Source organism: Chrysemys picta, chromosome 5, assembly GCF_011386835.1.
Source record: "Chrysemys picta bellii isolate R12L10 chromosome 5, ASM1138683v2, whole genome shotgun sequence".
NCBI classification, from domain to species: domain Eukaryota; kingdom Metazoa; phylum Chordata; order Testudines; family Emydidae; genus Chrysemys; species Chrysemys picta.
Genome location: NC_088795.1, coordinates 113,635,283 through 113,658,419, shown reverse-complemented (window position 1 = coordinate 113,658,419; position 23,137 = coordinate 113,635,283). Strand labels below are relative to the sequence as shown.

The following is a 23,137-nucleotide window of genomic DNA, read 5'->3' as shown; positions in this document are numbered from 1 at the left end:
GCAGGAACCTTATGTGCATATAACAAAGAACAAGAGTGATACAAGACTGCATAAAAGCATTTCAAAGGTGCACACAACATTCACAAACCCTTTTGAAACCCCAGTAAGGCATACACACAGGCAGGTGTGCACACATGTACTCTGTGTTCAACTTCTGCCCACACACATACACCAGTGTCTGTTGGTATACGTGTCTGATCAGATATTCAGAACCGATACCCATATAAAATGACCTTTGAAAAAGCCTATAAAAATAGAGAGACAAGGGGGTGATATTAGACCAACTTCTGTTGGTGAAAGAGACAAGCTTTCAAACTGTTTTAAAGATGTGAGTGTCATGCACTTTCCCCGACCAGCCCACATTGGTGTCAGTGAAGTGTCCCTAGTGATCTACAATGCTTGTGGCCTTTTCTGTTGATTACTCTGGCGCCAAAACAGGGATATGCATGCCATCTATCACTCCACTACAGTTCAGGAACCAGGCTGTTACAAATCCAAAGCTGCTTGTTATACCAATAGATTAAAAACCAGCAGGATCTTATTAAGAGGGATAAGGCAAAGATGCCAAATTTATTGTAAATATAATGGTAAAGCAAAAGATAAAAGTAAACAACTTTGTTTGACTACTTATTCCTATCACTACTCATTCCTCACACACACACACACACACACACACACATATATATATAGAGAGAGATTCATTCACACAATCATTCATTCAAGTTCTGTATAGGTGTTATAGTTACCAGCCTAGAAGTTGCTCATGCCAAGTTACTGGCCAGGTATCTTGGTCATGAGGATGGAGCCGAGTCTGTGTCAGATGCACCTGATGCTCCTGGAGGTTGGCAGCAGAACCAGAGACTCAAAGTCATCAGTCTTGAGAGTCCATTCTTATAGGAATTAATTCCTATGTTAGTCTATGGGAGCTGTTTCATCCTGCTGTTACTGACTCAATCAGCAGATGGCACATTCCTGGACACATTCCTGGTGGCTCCAAACTGTTTAAAGTTTGTGTTTCTCATCCTTCCAGGTGATGGGGTGGATTCCAGTTTACCCTCCGGGGGTTGTCTGGTCATCCACTTGACACATTCTTCGGCCGATGGATACTCCCTTTCTAGGCTGGCACCTCCCTAACCATTCATGTATATCAAGCATTCATCAGCATACATTCCATATCTTAACCATATTTTAATTTACTGTCTTCACCACTTTCAGGGTGTGTGCTAATTTATTTGAGACTCCCGGCCCTTTAATCACAGAGGGTGGGAGTCTGTGCTAGGAGCCTTTGAAAGAAGTGAAAGTCACTTAAGGGCTTATAGTGTTTGTTTACATTGTATCAATTACTTCAAGAACAAAGTCAATTAACTTGTTTGTAAGTTTTACATAGTAATAAAGTATCTTTCACAGGATAGATATAATCAATGGTTTCTACAGACTGTAGCTTACAAGTTTTAACAGAAGACCCAAGAGATTTTTGTACTTGGTGAAACTTTTGGATTTTAAAGTGTGGAGGACAAATTATGAGGGGGGGTCACTGTCACTTGGGGGAATCACTGTTAGTACCTTCTTTAATATCCCTACAAGCTCAGCACACAGATCCAGGAATGTGGCCTTGCCAATCCAAAAGTTCTGCAGCTACTGCTCATCATCCCAAACGTGCATTACGCTGTGATCCCACCAGTCAGTGCTTGTTTCTCAGGCCCAGCAGAGGTGCTCCCATCTGCAGCTGCTCCATGAATGCCACCAACAACCTTGATTTGGTTCTCGCTATGTCCCACAGCGATCTCTTCTCCAAGGAATCATCATGTTCCTCACTGATCCAGTTCTTCTTGTGGCTGTGCAAATATTCCAGGATTGGGTGCTCTGTGCTTATAAGGTTCATGACACTAGTGCAGAGCTGTGCAGGCTCCATGCTTCTGTTAGAGATGGTGGACAGCGAGGAGGGCCACACAGGTTAGTGGGATTTTGAAAAAAAGGTGCAAAAATTATGGGATACAGATAACATGTGATGGAGACAGTTTCAAACTGGAAACCCCAAGGTCCCAGTCACCCCACGCAACTCAGTTGAGCCCTGGATGTACACTGGATGATGGCAAGTTGCACAGTGGGATCTCTCTCTCTATGGGGCACTGCACTCTGCATTGACATCAGAACTCCTGGTGAGTGCATGCACTGCCGACACAAGGAGCCATGTATGCATGCGTCTGTTAGTCTTTAAGGTGCCACCAGACTCCTTGTTGTTTTTTTACAAGTGATGTACTAACTGCAGTGTAGGCATGGCCTATATAGATAAGAGAAACAAAGTGAACCAAAAAAAAAGTGAACTGTGTGGTGGTTGATAAATGCAATTTTTGTGCAATACATTTTTTCCATTGGTTTCTTTTTATTTTACTTTTACAGTTTGGGGTGAGGTTTTATTGGGAGGGGAGTAGCTAACTAGAGAGAAAGTAGGGACGAGGAAGGAAAAGAGGAAGGAAGAAATGGTGCATGGAAGGCTGTTGAGATGAGGCTGACATGGAGAGACCATGAGGGAAGAGGCAGGAGCGAGTTGAAGGGGACAGGGGAAGGAAAGCAGTTGGGCACTGATGATATACCCCAGTCCCTGCTGCAACTGCTCCTCCTGGCTGAGTTTCTGGATGAGGCCTGGCCTCCCTGTGGTTTCTCTCTTTCTTGAGCTCACATGGTGGGAGCATCTACCACATGGCCTTGGTCTCCCCAGAGTAGGGCTCTCCCCTGCAGAGTTCTGGGTCCGGGATGCTGGAGGGGAGGAGTAACTCTGGTTGGGTCTCAGCTCCCTGCTTCCTTATGGCTGTAGCTGCTACAGTTGCTTGTTTCTGTTCCTATCAGCTGAGTTTCTGCATGGCCCCTCCCAGCAGTTTTGTTATCAGGAAATAGATAATATGAAAATGCACCACTCTATTCTTGTGTTTGAGTTGTTTGGCCTTGCCCAATAATTTACCTTTTTGTTTTGTTTAGAAAAGGGGTGGGGAATACCTAGGTATCCACAAGTTATTCTAGTATCCATGAGCCTTACAAGAAAAAAAAAAACACAATTAACCCCTCTTCATTTTTTTGTCCCACTCCCACTTCTGTGCTTCCTTCCATGCTTTTCCTGCCCATGAAATACTTCCCTTCTCCCTGCTATCTGATTCTAATCCACTATCCTCTCCTTATCAGTTCCCTCCTAAAATTCCCTTCTGCCAGAGCACTCATGTCAAGAAGTGGTGAGTATGTGTGAATTAAATCAAGAGCAGAATCATCACATTCTTAAACAGAGAATCCCTTTGGCTTAAGTGATACCTTCATCACCCCCTGCCACAACCCCCTTTTGTTATCCTTACTCATGTGTCACATTTAAGATTAGACTGTAAACTCTTGGCGGCAGGAGTCTTATCAATTGTTTTGAAAAGCACCTAGTACAATGCTAGGCACTGCAGAATTAACTATTCACTGGTGAACAGGAGCAACAAACAAGGGAGTTTTCTGAGGGACTTCTCCAGGTGAAGGAGGAGTCAGGAGAGACTACGTGATCTTTGAGGTGAGGCTCTCTGTTTGTTGTAGCTGTGCAGTCCCAGGATACTAGAGAGACACGGTGGGTGAGTTAATATCTTATATTGGGCCAACTTCTGTTGGTGAGAGAGACAAGGTTTCGAGCTACACGTTATTGAATGGTGTGTTTTACCCCACTCACCTTGTCTCTTTACTTCATTTGTTTGTTGTGTGCTGGCTTGCTTGCTGTGTTCCTGTTTGACTGAAGATTGTAGTGTGGTCTGTTTTGGGGGCTGTGTGCTGAGCCAAGTGGTTGGCTAGGCTGAGTTTACGCTATCCAGGCTCTAGCCTGCTATCCCTTGATCCATAACCCCTTTAGGGTCCTTTGACAAGGAGGCGAGACTAACTCTGGGAGAACATGTGTTTAAAAATCCAGCTCCTAAGTGACCAGCAGCAGCAAACAGGGGAGTTTAGAGAGGAAGCGTGAGAGGCATTCCTTCCAGGTCCAGTTCTCGAGCATAAGGAGCCCCATGACAGAGTGGGAGAGCACTCGTCTGAGTGAGCTACCAAGGTTAGGAGAGTTTGGCTGCACTGAGGGTTCAGTAGCAAGGGGAGAAGGTGGCTGAGGGACTATAACCTTAGTACTGGAAGGGCACCAGAAAAGTCCCTACAAAAGAAACAAAGGAGGGGGAGAGAGAGAAAAAGAAAGAAAAAACAACTCCCTCACAAAAATATCCCAAAACAACAAAAACAAACCCTGCAAGAGTAAAAATAATGCAGGCAGAGTCTAGCAGCAGAGTGGGGCTATCCAGTTAGTTGCACTGAATGTAGCATGTATGATTACCTGATTAGTGGACAGGCGGAGAATGTGTGCATATGGTGCAAGCAGCTTGTGGCTCCCAGAGGCACAATGCAGGCTCTTGAGGCCAGAGTGGCTGAACTGGAGGAAGGAGACTTTCAGGGACACAATAGAGTGGTCCCACGCCCACTTTTACAGTCTCTGTGCTGTTAAGGAGAATGACAATCTTGCAGAAGGAGAACATCAAGCTGGAGCAGAGGAAAACAGTCCCATAATTGGGACCCTACTTCCAGATGATGTCATGGTATCCTCTTGCCCTGAAGATACCCCTTGTGGGAAGGGGGACTCCAGTTATTAGGAAGAGACAGATAATAGTAATGGGGGATTGGATTATTAGAAAGATAGATAGTTGGGTTTGTAATGACCAGGAGAATCCACATGGTAAATTGCCGAACGGGTGCAAAGGTGGCAGATCTCATGAGACATCTAGACAGACATATATGCACTGCTAGAGGAGCAGGGCCTGCTCCAGGCACCAGCCCACCAAGCATGTGCTTGGGGCGGCGCCAGGAGGGGGGTGGCGCGGCGGGGCGCTCCGGCCTGAGAGCGGGCCAGGACTGGGCACGCGGCCCTCCCCGCGGCGCTCCTGCCGCTGGGGGCTCTCCGCCCTCCCCTCGGCACTCTGGCCGCCAGGGAGAGCGGAGAGCCGCGGCGGGCTCTCCGCCCTGCTCCCAGCACTCTGGCCGCCGGGGAGAGCAGAGAGCCCCGGCCGGGCTCTCCGCCCTCTTCCCGGCGCTCTGGCCGCCGGGGGCTCTCCGCCTTCCCCCTAGCGCTCTGGCCACCGGGGAGAGCGGAGAGCCCCAGCCGGGCTCTCCGCCCTGCTCCCGGCGCTCTGGCCGCTGGGGAGAGCGGAGCCGCGGCAGGCTCGCCGCCATCCCCCTGGCGCTCCGGCCGGTGGGGGATTGCTCAGCGCCCTCCCCTGCCGCACTGGCGGGGGGGGGGGGGGGAGGGTGGCTTTTTTTCCTAGGGCAGCAAAAAAGCCAGAGCTGGCCCTGTAGAGGAGCCAGGGATTGTGATACATGTAGGTACCAATGACATAGGAAAAGGTATGAGAGATTCCAAATTTAGGCTGCCAGGTAAGAAATGAAAGTCCAGGAGCTCCATGGTAGCATTTTCCGAAATGGTCCCAGTTCCACGTGCAGGGCCAGAAAGACAGTCAGAATTGCAGGGTCTCAGTGCATGGATGAGACGATGGTATAGGACGGAGGGTTTTATGTTTATTTGGAACTGGGGAACCTTTTGGGAAATGAGGAGCTATACAGGAAGGATGAACTAAACCAACATGGAACTAGATTTCTAGCATGTAAAATTAAAAAGGTTGTGGAGGAGTTTTTAAGCTAAGGGCTGGGGAAAAGCTGACAGGCATGGAAGAGCACATGGTTCAGGTGAACACATCCCTTAGGGATGAATTCATTAAAGGGGAAACTCTACATCCTAACAAAGAGAATAGGAAAGAAGTTGGTAAAGTACAGGTAGGAGTTAATGAGGAACAGTCAAACGTCAAAGAGTCCCATTTAAATATAACACATGAAGGCAAACAACTGAATATTGGCAAAATGTAAAAATCATGCTAGAGGTCTAAAAACTAATATGGGTGAACCAGAGTGCCTACCATCAAATGAGGATACATTACGGAAACTTAGTGGAAAGAGGATAATCAATGGGACATGGTAATACCAGGTTACAAAATATATAGTAAGGACAGAGTAGGTCATATTGGTGGGGGAGTGACACTATACATGAAAGAAAGCAGAGTCAAAGTAAAAATCTTAAATAAATCAAACTGTGCCATAGAATCTCTATGGATAGAAATTCCGTGCTTGAACAATAAGAGTGTAGCAGTAGGAATATACTAGTGACCACCTGACCAGGAAGTTGACAGTGATTGTGAGATGCTCAGGGAGATTAGAGAGGCTACAAAAGCAGAAAGTCCAATAATAATGGGGGATTTCAACTATCCTCATATTGACTGGGTACATGTCACCTCAGGAAAGGATGTAGAGATAAAATTTCTAGACACCATAAAGGACTGCTTCTTGGAGCAGATTGTCCTGGAACCCACAAGGGGAGAGCGCAATTCTTGATTTAGTCCGAAATGGCATACATGGCTGAAGATGGTTCCTTATTTACTGTACCCAGTTCCATATTCAAAGGTCAAAATTTTTCTAAAATTGATCAACAGAAGATAAAAATTTTAGAAATTTCATCAAAATAAATGTGGCTGAATTCTATTATAATTTATATACATAATTAATTCACTATATATATATTAATAGTTACTCAAATAAGGAACTAGGCTTTTGACTGGATGTGTGTGACAATATACTTCTTGGGTCACTCCCACAGATGAAGTTTCATTTCTGGGCAAAATTCTGCCAAATATTGTACCCTTCTTTCTATTTTGCATTTTTTTTGTTAGTAAACATACAACATATACCAGCTAAAAACAATATTCAACCAATTTGTTGCAAATCCAGCTGTAATACTTGAACTGTCTATATAATTTCTGTGACAAATTAAGATGACTTATGTCAGCAGAATAAAGAATCGGTTCTGGGAGAGGCATGTCACAGGAATGTGTTACTTGGGATGGCTCAAGAAGTATTTTGTCACGTAAAGCCAGTCAAAGCCGGTTTCTTTATTTGAATAAGAGTATGTCTACATGAGGGGATTAGCTCTGAGCCAGCGCTCGGAGCCTGCCTATACTAGCGCTTTAAAGCGTTCAGACTTGCTGCGTTCAGGGGGGTGATTTTTCACCCCCCTAAGCCAGCAAGTTAGAGCACTATAGAATGTAAGTGTAGACAAGCCCTAAGTAGTTACTAGAAAGACAAAGTGAGTGAGGTAATATCTTTTATTGACCAACTTCTGTTGGTGAGAGAGACAAGCTTTCTAGCTACACAGAACTCTTCTTCATGTCTGGGAAAGGAACTCTGAGTCACAGCAAACATGTAAGATTGAACAGATTGTTTAGCATAAGTAGTTAGCACATATAGTTCATTCCTGAGCGTAGTGCACTAAATGCCCCAATAACAAGTACCAAGTGGGTGAAACCAGACCCTCATTATGCTCTCAAATGAACTCTCACAGGAAAATGGTAAGACAAAAATACTCCATCACTTGAGGGGTGAACACTTTTCACAAAGTGATCACTCTATATCTGACCTTTCAGTCCTCATCCTCACAGGAAACCTGCACAACACTTTCAAAAGATGAGCCTGGGAGCTTAAATTCATTACTCTGTTAAGACACAAAAAATCATGGACTGAACAGAGTGGGTAAGTTTATGGCTTTACCCACTAACCCTCTCCTTTTTGTCCTATGACTACAGAGCTGTAAATGGGCCACTGAACCTTGAATGGCCCCTTACAATATGTGCTAACTACTTATGCTAAACAATCTCCTCACCCCTGCATTTTGCTGTGACTCTGGGAGTTCCTTTCCCAGACATGTTTCAGAGTAGCAGCTGTGTTAGTCTGTATCCGCAAAAAGAACAGGAGAAGTGGGCTGTAGCCCACGAAAGTTTATGGTCAAATAAATTTGTTAGTCTCTAAGGTGCCACAAGTACTCCTGTCCTTTTTCCCCAGACATGAGGAAGAGCTCCATGTAGCTGGAAAGCTTGTCTCTCTCACTAAGGGTATGTCTACACTGGAAACTTCAAAGCGCTGTCATGGGAACGCTCCCGTGGCAGCGCTTTGAAGTGCAAGTGTGGTCGTGCGCGAGCGCTGGGAGAGAGCTCTCCCAGTGCTCCTGGTAATCCACCTCCACAAGCCTGAGCCTGTCTACACTAGCACTTTAAAGCGCTCAGACTTGCTGCGCTCAGAGGGGTGATTTTTCACATCCCTGAGCCAGCAAGTTAGAGCGCAATAAAATGTAAGTAGACATACCCTAACAGAAGTTGATCTGTTGGATGAGCGACCGACTCAAAGGGGCAATTAGGAAAAAACAGAAAGCGTACAAAGAGTGGAAGAGGGGAGGGATCAGTAAGGAAATGTACCTAAGTGAAGTCAGAGAATGTAGAGATAGAGTGAGAAAGGCCAAAGGCCGTGTAGAGTTGGACCTAGCGAGGGGAATTAAAAGCAATAGTAAGAGGTTTTACAGCCACATAAATAGGAAGAAAGCAAAGAAAGAAGAAGTGGGACCGCTGAAGACTATTGCCGGAGAGGAGATTAAAGACCATCTAGGCATGGCGCAATATCTCAATGAATATTTTGCATCGGTGTTTAATGAGGCCAATGAAGGTATTAGGGATACTAATTTTCCTCCAGGGCAGATTGGCTGAGCCTCTGGAGGTTTTTCGCCTTCCTCCGCAGCATGGGGCAGGGATCTCTAGCAGGAGGGTCTCTGCCGATTGAAGTCACTAATAACAGGATTGGGGACTTCAGCAGCAGAGTCCAGGGAAGGGGTAGGGACGGTTTTATGGCCTGCAGCATGCAGGGGGTCAGACCAGATGATCATAATGGTCCCTTCGGACCTTAAAGTCTATGAGTCTATGAGTCTATAAAAGATATTACCTCAGCCACCTTGTCTCTCTAATATCCCGGGACTGACATGGCTGCAACTAAACTGCATACATAAATAATTATGAGTTAATCAATAGTTAATTATTAATATAAATGGCAATAAAATGCAATCACATTTTAGTGTAATTTAAAAAAAAAATCTTGCATTGATGATTTTGAAAAAATTTTAGCCTTTGAATAAGAAACCAATTTCAATCTCAGAGAATAGTTTGCACCCTATCGGCTTTTATAGCATAGCCACAACACTTCACAATTAACAGGGTTCTGCTTAGAAGTGGTTTACAATCAATCCAAGATTATATGCAGAGAAGGGGCGGGGGAAGAGAAAGAAAATGTGCTTTTCAGATATTTTTTTCTCACTATGGAAAACATTTTGGCTTTGGTTAAAATTGTCTAAAAGCCACTGTTGATGTTGATGTTTATTAGTGTGTCTGCAGGATATAAAATAATCAATGGCAAAGTACGGGTGAATAAAGTGCTCATGCTTACATTCGCAAGAGTAAGGGGACACAAATTAAAATTGAGGAAATGATTTTCCAAAATTAAATACAGACAGCGTGGACCATTTTTACACAATTGTTACTTGCTCTGTCTGTAGACAAACTTCTATTCCCTGCAAGCTTTACCAAGTAAGGACTTCAGGGTTTGGCATTCTACAATTAACTTGTGGAATTTACTGCCACAGGATATTAATGGGGCAAAATAGCTTAAAAAGATTCAGAGAGGATTAAACACTGAAGAGCAACAAAAGTATCTGTAGTCACTTTGTAGTAGCTAGAATAAAAGTTACAAGACTGGCAAATCCTCCCACTTCAAGGCACAAAATAATTTCCACTTCTTTTTTTGCCCAGTCTGCCCGCAGTATTGCATGTATGGTGGGAAGCAGGGAGGTTGCAGAGAGGGGATGGGTGGGAGATGGCCTTCCTCTGAAACATCAGGGACAGGCTACTATCAGAGGTGGGTCTTTCACACTAAGCGACCCATTAATTTATTTAGGCAAGGAAACTCCAGTGACACTATGCTATCTTTGCAACATCCTTTAATGTCACAGATGCTGCTAATAAGATTGCAAATGTGCATAAACCATCCCACTGGTTTGTGTACGTTTTGTGCTTCAGGTCTGAATCAATACTGCTGTTCCTTTTTCTATGTGGTATTTCAGCCCAGCAAGTAGCAGGTTACTGTTAGCTTCCACGTCAGTCAGCGTGTGAAGGCAGAGAGGGCGGGGGGAGTGCTATTTGGCACATTAAAAAGCTACTTTTCTGTCGTGACCGGGAAAGCAGTTGCTGCTGCTGTTCACAAACTTAATCTACGATGCCCTTGCAAAACAGGTCCTCCAGGACACGGCAGCGTACCGTCCTTTTAGTGGTCATCATGGTCCTGATAGTGACAATTGTTGCTGTGCTGTCTGCTGTGCTGCTGGCAAATGGAATGAAAGAGACTAGCATGGAGCTGCTACAGTGGAAAGGCAGAGGGACCACTAAAAATCTGCAAGAAGTCATCCTCGGGAGGTGTTATAATTACATCACAACAGTGAACCCTGAGCTGAGGTGAGTAATAATTACAGTCATGCATAATATGGTTTAATGGCAAAGACAGGCAAAGAGCTAACTACTAACTCAACTGATGCATCCGATGAAGTGGATTCTAGCCCACGAAAGCTTATGCCCAAATAAATTTGTTAGTTTCTAAAGTGCCACAAGGACTCCTCGTTGTTTCAACTGAAACAATATCCCGTGTTATCAGCTGAACAAGGAAAACAGAGGAATTAGAACTTATTACAAGTATTTTGGAGCAAAACATATAAAGTCAGATTTAAAATTGGTTACATCCTGTTGAACATTTTTGGGAGTGGATTGAGGGTGCGCAAAACAGCACAGCAAATGAGAGAGTGAAACAACAGTAATTTGGGGGCAAATTCTGCCCGCACATATAAATGTGCACCTCCTTCAAAAATCTCATAGAACCAAACATCTAAACTCTGGGCCAGAGTCTAGTAAATTTTAATGTGTGGATGTGACAGCAGTGAAGTTTAACTGCAATCTGTGAAGCACTAATGTCGCATATAACATTTAACCCATATAACCAAATATGTGAGTGTATGTGAAAGAGAGCGCAGGAGGCTGGGAAGTCATTTTTAAGAAAGATCTCTATTCAGTTGCTTTTTTCCTTCTGGAAGTGAGAAGAACATTGAGAAATTCCTTTAAAATATGCAAAACAGATATTGTGGTAATGTGGGTCAGAGGACTTGCCTAAGTTCACTGTAAGCACATGGAGCTTTCAGGCTTGTGTAAAAAGATTGATTGCAACTGGTCATATGATTAGAGCTGGGGAGACTCTGCAAAATCTTCCATACACATATATTTACTGAATTCCATCAGTGTGCTTGTTGCTGTACATTATACAGAGGATGAAACAATTCCTACCCTAAGGAGCTTAGGATTTGAATACTTAAAGCATGTTGGAGAGAGAGGGCATTTCAAGTGTAAAGGCTTGCACTGAAGGGGCCAGACAAAAGTGGAAGATATAGAAGTGGCATTTAGAGAAGCAGCTGGGAAGAGCTCTTGCAGCAGAAGGGGGAACAGGAAAGGAGATATGAAAGCAGAGACTGTAGGCCAGGACAGAGCTGAGCAGAATCTTGAAGGGGAGGAGGTCTCAACTTCTCTTCCTCCTTGCAGACAGAGGTTGAAAAGCCAGGGATTCCTTGTTGCAGAGGCAAGGAGTCTGGCAAGGGAAGCATCATCCTGCCTTTTCCCAGGCCCTGCAAAATATCACCCCCCTGCCCCGGAATTCAACATGGATTGGGCACTGTATTGTGGGAGGGAGCAGGGCTGAGGCAGGACAGCCATTCTACACAGTACAATTCCACCCCTACACCTACAGAGTCAACATTTTCCTGCTGAAGTGCGGTCATGTTTAACTTATGTGCCTGCCCCCGCTCCATAATGGCACTGACATAATTTAAACAAAATATTAGCAAAATATTAACTGGTTTCCTGCTAGATTGCAGCAATCAACAAATCTTGCCTTCTGCTATCCAGTGCTGAGACTACTGTATACACAATCTAAAATCTGCAGTATTTGAAGGGAAACTGTCATGATAAAGCCTTGACCTTGATCTTGTGATAATTTAAGCATAAGCTTAATTTTAAGCATGTGAGTAGTATCACTGAAGTCAATGGAGCTACTCAGATGTGTAAAATTAAGCCAGTACACAAGTGTTTGTAGGATCAGGACATCCTAATAAAAAGAAAAGAAAGAAGTTTCCTTGTCAATATTACTAAAAATGCATTCAATTATTAAACTGAAATAACTTTTAAAGCTTAACAGTCTTTTCAATAGGTATATTATTTACTTACTTTTTAATAAGGGCACTGAAAGTGTACAGTCAGGGCATGTCTGCACTGGCAGAGTTACAGCACCACTCAGAGAGCACTGTTGTGTGTTAACACTGTGAGGCCGTGTCTATACTGGCAAGTTTCTGCGTAGTAAAGCAGCTTTCTTCGCTGTAACTCCCAAGGTGTACACACTGCCAAGCCACTTAGTGTGCAGAAGCTGCGCAGTTGCAGTGCTGTAAAAAAATCCACCCCAACAAGAGGCGTAGAGCTTTCTGCGCTGGGGCTACAGCACCGCGATGCCAGTGTAGACATCCTGGTTGATTGCAGCACTGTGATTGGCCTCCGGGAGGTGTCCCACAATGCCTGTTCTCACCTCTCTGGTCATTGGTTTGAACTCTACTGCCCTGCCCTCAGGTGACCAACCATCATCCCCACCCCATAAATTCCTTTGGAATTTTGAAAGTCCCCTTCCTGTTTGCTCAGTGATGCATGCAGTGGTCTCAGTGCATCTTCTCAGGTGGCCATGCCTGCTCCACGCACCAGGTGATCCTCTGCTTGGAGCAATGCCAAGCTGCTGGACCTCATTGGCATTTGGGGAGAGGAGGTTGCGCAGTCCCAGCTGCACTCCAGACTTAGGAATTATGATACCTACGGACAGATTTCACGGTGCATGATAGAAAGGGGCCATGACCGGGACACACTGCAGTGCAGGGTGAAAGTGAAGGAGCTGTGGAATGCCTACCACAAGGCGCAGGAGGCAAACTGCCTCTCTGGTGCTGTGCCCAGGAGCTGCTGGTTCTACAAAGAGCTGGACACTATACTCGGCGGCGACCCCACCTCCACTGCGGAGACCACTGTGGATACTTCAGTGGCTCGCGTGCCAGTCGAAAGTGGACTGAACCAGGAGGAGGAAATCTTGGACTAGGATGTTGAGGGGGAACCAGAGGCAGAGGATGACTCGGAGGTCAGAGATGCATGCAGCCAGGAGGAAGCTAGCCAGTCACAGCTGTCAGATGTTGGTGAAGCGCAAATAGGAGAGGAGGCCCCTGGTAAGCGGATTTGATTTGGGGAATCGCTGAAGCAAGTTGTTGGGGGCAGGAGGGTTGAAGAAAGCAGGCTTGTCTCCCACTGCATGCCTAATCTTAGCAGTGGAACAGGTTGTTGATTGACTCCCTCACTTCATGGGAATCTCCCTCAGAGAGCTCCAGGAAACTCTCGTGGAGATACTGGGCAATCTGCTGCTGCAGGTTCTTCAGCAGAGTTGCTTTGTTTCTTGCCCCATTAACGGTAACTTTCCTGCGCCACTGTGCCATCACGGGGAGATAGGGGTACCATTGCTGCACACAGGTGAGCCGCATAGGGGCCAGGGCCAGGGCCAGGGTGGAAGCCGCAGTCTTGGAGAAGATCCTCCCTTGATTCCCTACTCATCCTCAGCAGCAAGATATCTTCCATAATGATCACATCCTGTGGAAAGTGTGGGGACAGGAATGATTATCAGGCCCACTCTACAGTGCTGGCTCTCCCCAAGAGGCATGTGCCCAGTGTACAGCAGGATCCAGTCCAGGAAGAATGATTTACCCTGCCCCTGTGGCTACTCACCATTTTAGGGTCTTGTGGCTCATGTGTATGCCCACAGCATTAAGGGGTAGGCGGGGTCTCCCAGGATCACAATGGGCATTTCGACTTCCCCTATGGTGATCTTCTGGTCTGGGAAGAAAGTCCCTGCTTGCAGCTTCCTGAACAGGCCAGTGTTCTGAAAGATGCATGCGTTATGCACCTTTCCGGAACAGCCCGTGTTAATGTCTGTGAAATGCCCACGGTGATCCACAAGCGCCTGGAGAACCATTGAGAAATATCCCTTGCGATTAATGTACTCAGTGGCTAGGTGGTCTGGTGCTAGAATTGGAATATGCATGCCATCTATTGTTCTTTCGCAGTTAGGGAAGCCCATTTGTGCAAAGCCATCCACAATATCATGCACGTTGCCCAGAGTCACGGTCTATTGGAACAGGATGCGCACTTCCGTCAACATGAGTCCAACAGTTGACTTTCCCACTCCAAACTGGTTAGTGACCGATTGGTAGCAGTCTAGAGTAGCCAGCTTCCACAGTGCAACCGCCATGCGCTTCTCCAACGGCAGGGCAGTTCTCATTCTTGTGTTCTTGAGCTGCAGGGCTGGGTTAGCTCATCACACAGTTCCATGAATGTGGCTTTCCTCATCTGAAAGTTCTGCAGCCAAAGCTCATCATCCCAGATGTGCATGATGATGTGATCTCACCACTCAGTGTTTGTTTCCCAAGCCCCAAAGCAGCATTCCACTGTGAATGCCACAAGCAATCTCATGTCGTAGCTACTACACGTGGCGAGATCAATGTTGCACTCTTCTTGCCTTTGTAGTTTAAGGAATGAAACCTATAGGACTAACTATATTTTATATATATTTTCTCATAGTTTAAGTATTTGGTTTATTGTAATAGGTCTATAGATTTATATTAAAGTAAGTTTGGCTGTAATGCAAGAGACCTACAGGCCATATCCTGTACGTTAGGCCAAGGCAAAGTTAGCATATCTATATTAAGACCTTTTACTCAGAAAGCAAAGTTGACCTATATCTTGTTACCTAAATAGATAAGTACCCACATCTATGTCTATGACCTTTTATCTAGACCGATAGACAATGGAGAATGGCATAGGGGTTTTTTCAGTGTTGTACCTACAGACTTAACAAGTACACCACAAGAGACTGATGTGCGTACATACCGGTCATCAATATGCACATACATACTAGCCTATCGGGTAAGTGTACCCTAACATTTTGTGGGTGAGGAATGAAATTTGGGCCTAGGAGGAAGGATTTCCAGCACTTTGCCCTATAAAAGAGATAACCCACCTCGATAGAGTACTCCATCTCCATTCTCACTTATTCCGCTCTATCATTCTCACATACATTCTATTTCTACTCTATCTATTTACGATGACAACTAGTATACTTCTTAAACTTTAAGTTTCAAGGGAACTAGGCTAAGCTTGATTTCCCTAAGTTTTATTCCTAGTTTTGTTTATTAGGTTTTGATTTTAAGTTTAAGTTAGTCAAGTAAACCCTAATTTAGTTTTGATAGCTCTTAGCATTAGATTTCTTCTAAGCACTGCATCCCTCATGCAAGAATTGAGAAACCTGAACTGCAAGGCTGGTCCTGCGTCTCTTACCACCAGGTAATCAAGGAAGGGTGTGAGTATAACAACCAAAGTTTTGTTGCATATAATACTATCTTAGTATATGCATCTTTTGAATAGCAGTAATGCAATTGTAACTTTGTAACTCTGAGTATTTTACCATTTACTTACTATTATTGATTTTAATGAAAAGTCTTTAAGGCTATATCTGTCTCAGTGTGACCTTCCTGTCATATCCCCCAAGGGTCCTTTGTAAATTCTGTGGAGCCTGATTCAGGACAAGAACTTTTATCTTCTGATCAAACAGATTGGCGAGCCTAAGACCCATACTAATTAATATTAATGATTATTAATATTAAATAAAAAAATAATAAATTAAATTCCCATATTATCCAAATTAATATTATCAGTACACCCTAAATCAGGCTACAGGAATAACTCCACTGCCACTCGTGACATGTTGGTCAGAGAGAGCAGCATATTGGTCAACAGTTCGGGATCCATTCCTGCAGCCCAAAGAGGCAGGGCATGCAATACACAAATGGTTGAAAGATGGGGCCAAATGCAGATGAAAGCACCGGGATTGCTGGGATGCGAAGCAATGCATTATGGGGCACTGGTACAGGACCCACAATGTCCCGCGACCCCATCCGCCTTCCCACAAGTCTTAGCGGCAAAAGAGAAAGAGGTGCTCTGTGGGATAGCTGCCCAGAGTGCACCACTCTGAATACCACTGCAAGTGCCGCAAGTGTGAACACACTATAAACAAAAGTGAAACTTCAGGTGCCTGCACAATAGCAAGTTTCTAGTCACTTACAGGTTCTCATGCACTAGACCTTTTTGGGCAAACTTTTTGGCCCGAGGAAATTGTATGGCGGGCCATGAATGCTCACAAAATTGGGGTTGGGGTGCGGGAGGGGGTGAGGGCTCTTTTTTGGAGTGCGGGCTCTGGGGTGGGGCCATAAATGGGAAGTTCATGGTGTGGGAGGGGGCTCTGGGCTGGGGCCGGGGAATGAGGTGTGTGTATGTGGGGTGAGGGCTCTGGGGTGGGGCTGGGGGTGAGGAGTTTGGGATATAGGAGGGTGCTCTGGACTGGGATCATGGAGTTTGGAGGGCGGGAGAGGGATCAGGGCTAGGGCAGGGGGTTGGGGCGTGGGGAGAGGCTCAGGGGTGCAGGCTCCAGGTGGTGCTTACCTCAAATGGCTTCCAGAAGCAGTGGCATGTCCCTTCTCCAGCTCCTACACGGAGGTGTGGCTAGGCAGCACTGTGCGCTGCACCGTCTGCAGGCTGCAGCTCCCATTGGCTGCAGTTCCCAGTCAATGGGAGCTTCAGGGGTGGCGCTTGGAGTGGGGGTAGTGTGCAGAGCAGAGTCCCCTGGCTGCCCCTATGCATAGGAGGCAGAGCAGGGCCATGACATGGCTTCTGGGAGCCGCGTGGAACAGCCCCTGACCCTGCTCCCCGGCTGGAGTGGGGCAAGCCCCAGACCCTGTTCTCCATTGGGAGCTCAAGGACCAGATTAAAATGGCCGGCTGGCCAAATCCGGCCCGCGGGCCATAGTTTTCCCACCCCTGCACTAGACCAAGGGTGTAACACTTGGCAAGGAATTGTTTGTTTAAATAAATTAAAAAAACAAAACAAAAGAATGAAAACATGTTAAGTCATGCTGACTGGTCCTAGGTTTTCAAAAAGATTATTTTTAAACAAAACCTAAAGCATTGTTTGAATTTGGACCTGATAATAGCTATTTAAGGAGGACAAACTTATTTATTCTTAACATAGAAAAGTGCATTTTCTCCTAAAACAAGAAAAAAAATGTAAACAATTAACATTTTAAAACAATGTGAACAGGAAATTTCCATTTGAAATACACCTCTACCCAGATATAAAGCTGTCCTCGGGAGCCAAAAAAAAAATCTTACTGCGTTATAGGTGAAACCGCGTTATATCAAACTTGCTTTGATCCACTGGAGTGCACAGCCCTGCCCCCCCGGAGCGCTGCTTTACTGCATTATATCCGAATTTGTGTTATATCGGGGTGAAGGTGTACTGACATTATTGGAGGGAAGGGGGAGGTGGGACTATATTAACTTACCTACATCTGTAATGTTCATGCAGAGGATGGCTAAGAGTATTAGCTATATGTTCTTAGCTCTGATCTTGGATTCCTCTTTCCTGATCCTACTTGACATTAATGTCATTTTTGATACAAGTGTACATTGATCACTATTCTGTTTGAGCACCCTGATCACAAAGCCAGTGCCTCATGGACACACTGTAGAATCATACCTCAACACACACTGTTCTTTCATGTCTAATGCAGGTTTTACAGCTCTCTCTCTATTATGGAGCACCCAAAAGATCTTGAGGAGCTTCTCCAGCAATCTTATTAAACACATTCAGTCATGGACATAATTTTCTGCAATAACACCCAGCTCTACATATTTGTTTCCACCCACCCCAGTCCTTTTGCTTATCTTGACTTTCAGCTCCTGGCTAAGCCACAACTTCCTACTCCTGAATGATTTCAAGATTGAAGTCCTCACACTGTATGAAAATACTTGTTCTCAGTCTCTAAATTTTCTACAAAGATCAGAAATTTTGGAGTCAAAACTTCTTCACCAACATCCCTTTGTCCTCCTACATCTGCTTTGTTTAAGAACATAAGAACAGCCATACTGGGTCAGACCAAAAGGTCCATCTAGCCAAGTATCCTATTTTCTGACAGTGGCCAACACCTGGTGCCCCAGAGGGAATGACAGAATAGGTAATCATCAAGTGATCCATCCCCAGTTTCTGGCAAATGGAGGCTAGGGACACCATCCTCCATGCGCCTATCCTCAATGAACTTATTTAGTTCTTTTTTGAACCCTGTTATAGTTTTGGCCTTCACAGCATCCTCTGGCAAGGAGTCCATGGGTTGACTGTGCATTTTGTAAAAAAATACTTCCTTTTGTTTGTTTCAAACCTGCTGCCTACTATTTTCATTTGGTGACCCCTAGTTCTTGTGTTACGAGAAAGAGTAAATAACACTTCCTTATTTACTTTCTTCACACCAGTCATCATTTTACAGATCTCTATAATATCCCCCCTTAGTCGTCTCTTTTCCAAGCTGAAGAGTCTCAGTCTTATTAATTTTTCCTCATACGGAAGCCATTCCATACCCCTAATCATTTTTGTTGCCCTTTTCTGAACTTTTTCCAATTCCAATACATCTTTTTTGAGATGTGGCAATCACATCTACACGCAGTATTCAAGATTTGGGTGTACCATGGATTTATATACAGGCAATAGGATATTTTCTGTCTTATTATCTATTCCTTTCTTAATGATTCATGACATTCTGTTCGCTTTTTTGACTGTTGCTGCACATTGAGTGGATGTTTTCAGAGAACTATCCACAATGACTCCAAGATCTCTTTCTTGAGTGGTAACAGCTAATTTAAACCCCATCATTTTATATGTATAGTTGGGATTATGTTTTCTAATGTGCACTACTTTGCATTTATCAACATTGTATTTCATCTGCCATTTTGTCACCCAGTTTTGTGAGATCCTTTTGTAGCTCTTCACAGTCTGCTTTGGACTTAACTATCTTGAGTAGTTTTGTATTGTCTGGAAATTTTGCCACCTCACTGTTTACCCCTTTTTCCAGATCATTTATGACCTTCACCAGACTCGCAGTATTGCCAGATTGTTTTCTGACGGTTTCTGTGATTAATCATCTCTTCAGTCATTTCCTTGAGTATTGCATATTCCTCTTTTGTCTTTCAGCAAAGCAAAATCCCCAAAGTGCCACAATACCATTATCACTTACTCCTGAAATAAATCCAAATGCACACAATGTATAATGTTATATATCTATTAGTGTTAACTTGGCCACAGTGCCAGTCCTGTTTAACTTACAGCGTACATTCAGTTCAGGGCATGATCTCCTTCCTTTTTAACAATAATAATGCACAACTTTTATCTAGTGCTTTTCATCCATAGATTTCAAGGTGCTTTACAGAGATCAGTATTATCACCCCTGTTTTACAGATGGAGAAACTGAGGCACAAGACGGTATGTGACTTGTCCACAGACACCCAGCAAAGCAGTGGCAGAGCCAGGAATTGAACCCAGGTTTCTTAAGTCCCAATCTAGTCCCTGTCCATCAGGCAACACTATCTCCCTTATTAAGATGGGCTTCCCTGTTCAAGTCAGTAGGAGTTTTGTCCCTGAATTCAAAAGAAGCAGGACTGATCAGACATGCAGTAATATATTAAGCTAAATATGAAAAACAAGATTAGCAAACACCACATATGCACAATGTGGCTGAGTTACTCGTTGTTACAACTTTAATTTCTATACTTCATGACTTTTCCCCTTCATCTATGCCACCTAATGTTGCCCTTTTTAAATTTTCCCCTCCCCAACAAGCCTAGAAAACTTCTGTCTTATAGAAGAACATTTCAGAAAAGTGCTGAACAATGAACAATTGCAAAACAGAGGTTACGACCCACAACACTTGGCAACCTTTTATCTAGAACAGTTGCTATGGACAAACATAGTAACACTTGTAGCACAAAATAAGTCTCTGTGAAGATAATTTCATTATACAACATTTTTTATGGGTCAATGGAGCAATTCCAATTTACACCAGCAAAGGATCCAGCTCTTTAAGTATCCGAGTACTGAGACTCTACTTAAGGTCTCTAGCGAGATCTCATTTGAGTGTGTTGATGCACTCTGGCCTTGAATCTCCTTCGCTCAAGGAATTCCTACTGTGTTGATATATTAGAGAGACAAGCAGGGGAGGGAGGCAATATTTTTTATTGCACCTGTGATGTTACACTCCATATGCTTTGCAAAAATACGTTTATAAGTGTGAATATGATGTAACTGAAATATGCTTTATGCAAAAGGTCTCTTGTAAGGGATTATTACAAAGCTTATGATCTACTGAGTGTGTTCATCCTATTTGCATATATTATTTCTTTGTCTGGAGTTAGGAGAATAAGATATAAACTTGTATTACTGTTGTAACCATGTTAAGTGGAAGCTACTAAGGGTACTTCAGAATCAATCACGTGTGAATGGCTCTGTTCACTTGCAAACCTTCTGGGGTACGTGGAAGAATGGAGACTAGGGGGGTCTCACAGGACATGTGACCATGTTGCACAATACTGGAATCCATCTTAAATCTGGTACTTTTCCATTTAGAAGGAGGAGTAGGGACCCAGAGAAACAAAGGATTTTTGCCTTGCGCCAAAGCTATAAAAGGAGGTGGAACAGAACAAAAGGGGCGGGGGGCAGTCATGAGAAATCCCCAAGTTACCACCTGAGCTGGAACTAACAAGGACTATACCAGGAGAAAGGATTGGGCCCAGCCTAGGAAGGAATCTAGTCTGTGAAAGAAGCTTATTGGAATATCTCTGGGGGTGAGATTTACCTGTAATTAGCTTCTTAATGTATTACGCTTAGACTTGCGTGTTTTGTTTTATTTTGCTTGGTAACTTACTTTGTTCTGTCTGTTATTACTTGAAACCACTTAAATCCTACTTTTTATAATAAACAAAAGTGATTTTATTAAGTAACAAACCCAGAGTAAGCAGGGCTGGTGCTACCATTAAGGCAAACTAGGCAGTTGCCTAGGGCGCCAAGATTTGGGGGTGCCAAAAAGCGATACCCCCAATTTTTTTTACAGCGTTCCTGGGCTGGGCTGCCGGTGGCGCGCTGACATGTGTGGCTCAGACTCCGTCTCCCAGTGCAGCAGCTGCTCCATGCAATTATTGTCATTGCCGGTGGGGGCGGCGTGCTCGGGGAAGGGGCGTAGCAGAGGTGAGCTGGGGTGGGGAGCCCTGCGGTAGCTCCCCCCCTCCCGCCCTGAGGCCCCCCCCACGGCAGCTCCCCACCCCCCCCGGCCCGGGGAGCCGTGCTGCAGCTCCCCACCCCAGCTCATCTCTGCTACACCCCCTCCCTGAGTGTGCGGTTGCCGCTCCACTTCTCCCACCTCCCAGCTGATTGGCGCTGCAAGCCTGGGAGGGGAGGAGAATTAGAGCAGCGACGATGTTGTCGGGGAGGCGGCGGAGCAGAAGTGAGCTGGAGTGGTGAGCTGCTGCACAGCTCCCGGGGGTGGGGGGAGCTGCTTCGGGGGGGGGGCGGGGGCGCCTCAGGGTGGGGGTGGGAAGCTGCCTCAGGGCTGAGGGGAGGGCACAAGGTGGAAGTTTCGCCTAAGGCGCGAAACTTCCTTGCACCGGCCCTGAGAATAAGTAAGTAATTAATACCTGGGGGAGCAAACAGCTGTGCATCTCTCTCTATCAGTGTTATAGAGGGCGAACCATTTATGGAGTTTATCCTGTATAAGCTTTATACAGAGTAAAATGAATTTATTTGGGGTTTGGATCCCTTTGGGAGCTGGGTGTCTGGGTGCTGGAAACAGAAGTACTTGCTGAGCTGTTTTCAGTTAAGTCTGCAGCTTTGGGGGCATAGTTCAGACCCTGGGACCAGGGGCGGCTCCAGGCACAAGTGCTCCAAGCACGTGCCTGGGGCGGCAAGCCATCGGGGGGGCGGCCTGCCAGTCGCCATGAGGGCAGCAGTCAGGCCACCTTCAGCAGCATGCCTGCAGGAGGTCCACCGGTCCCTGTGGCTTTGGCAGTAATTTGGCGGCAGGTACGCCAAAGGTGCGGGACCGGCGGACCTCCCGCAGACGTGCCGCTGAAGGCTGCCCGACTGCCTTGCTTGGGGTGGCAAAATACATAGAGCCGCCCCTGCCTGGGACTGCGTTGCAGCAGGCTAGCATGTCAGGCTCAACAAGATAGGGTTCTGGAGTCCCAAGTTGGCAAAGAAAACGGGCTCAGAGGTAGTTTCAGCACATCAGGTGACAGTCTCAAGGGGGTCTCTGTGACCGAACCGGTCACAGCACTGACTTTTTTGGTGAGAGAGACAAGCTTCCAAGCCACACAGAGTTCCTCTTCAGGTCCTGAAGAAGCTTGTCTCTCACCAACAAACGTTGGTCCAAGAAAAGATATTACCTCACCCATGTTGTCTTTCTAATATCCTGGGACCGACACGGCTACAACTACGCTGCATACTATGCTGACAGACATATCTATCCATCTAGATTTTTGTCATGCACATCATTATAGTTATCTGAGCAGAGGTCATAACTAGCATTCATCCCTTTAAGAGGTATGCAAGTGCTATATTTTAATTCTTGTAAACTTAACTTGGAACAGAATAGGAACATTCTCTCTTTTCTGCTGTGCCACTAGCTTGGTTAATAAATACTTCTTCAAGGCTGTTGTCCTGCATTACCAATGGAATCTTAAATGTTTGTGATGTGAAAGTGGCTTTGATGGATATTCCACCGTTCAGAACTTCTCTACTTTAAGAGTAGAGGAAATACTATTTTTAATTTAATTTTGCATAGGTTTGTTTATATTTCCTCTGATCACCAGCTTTACAGTGTTTCCATCCCAGTTCCAAGCAAATGGGAAATACAGTGACAAAGTATTTTGAATAATATCAAAGACCAAACAAATCCATAAAAAACAAGTTTGTTTGCATGTAAGACCTTATCCAAATTCCACTGAAGTCAATTGGAGTCGTTAGGGGACATCATTAAAAAATAAAATAAAATGACAATTTAAAAGAAGAGAATCGTGGGCCAAATCTTACAATGCAGTCTGCAGGAGTTTGGAGCAATGACTGCAGGATCTGGCTCTGATAATAAATATGTGAGCTAAGAAAATTTTACAATTCAAAAGTAAGAAAAATCT

The 23,137-nt window shown here is 44.9% G+C and overlaps 1 protein-coding gene across 5 annotated transcripts in view; it reads left to right on the top strand.

Annotated features, from left to right (window-relative positions):
- Positions 1–3,348: 3,348 nt before the first annotated feature.
- The window catches only part of LOC101935553 (ADP-ribosyl cyclase/cyclic ADP-ribose hydrolase 1), a 47,343-nt gene continuing 27,554 nt past the window's right edge, over positions 3,349–23,137 (top strand). Inside the window, exons 1-2 of one of the 5 annotated variants that reach the window (XM_024110681.3) lie at positions 3,349–3,592; positions 10,200–10,418. In XM_024110681.3, coding sequence (XP_023966449.1) covers positions 10,243–10,418 — 176 coding nt within the window. In that variant the 5' untranslated portion in view covers positions 3,349–3,592; positions 10,200–10,242. Of the gene's footprint in view, positions 3,597–10,043; positions 10,419–23,137 lie in introns of those variants that run through there. The other 4 variants (XM_008174127.4, XM_024110682.3, XM_005296145.4 and 1 more) reach the window with 4 other exon arrangements.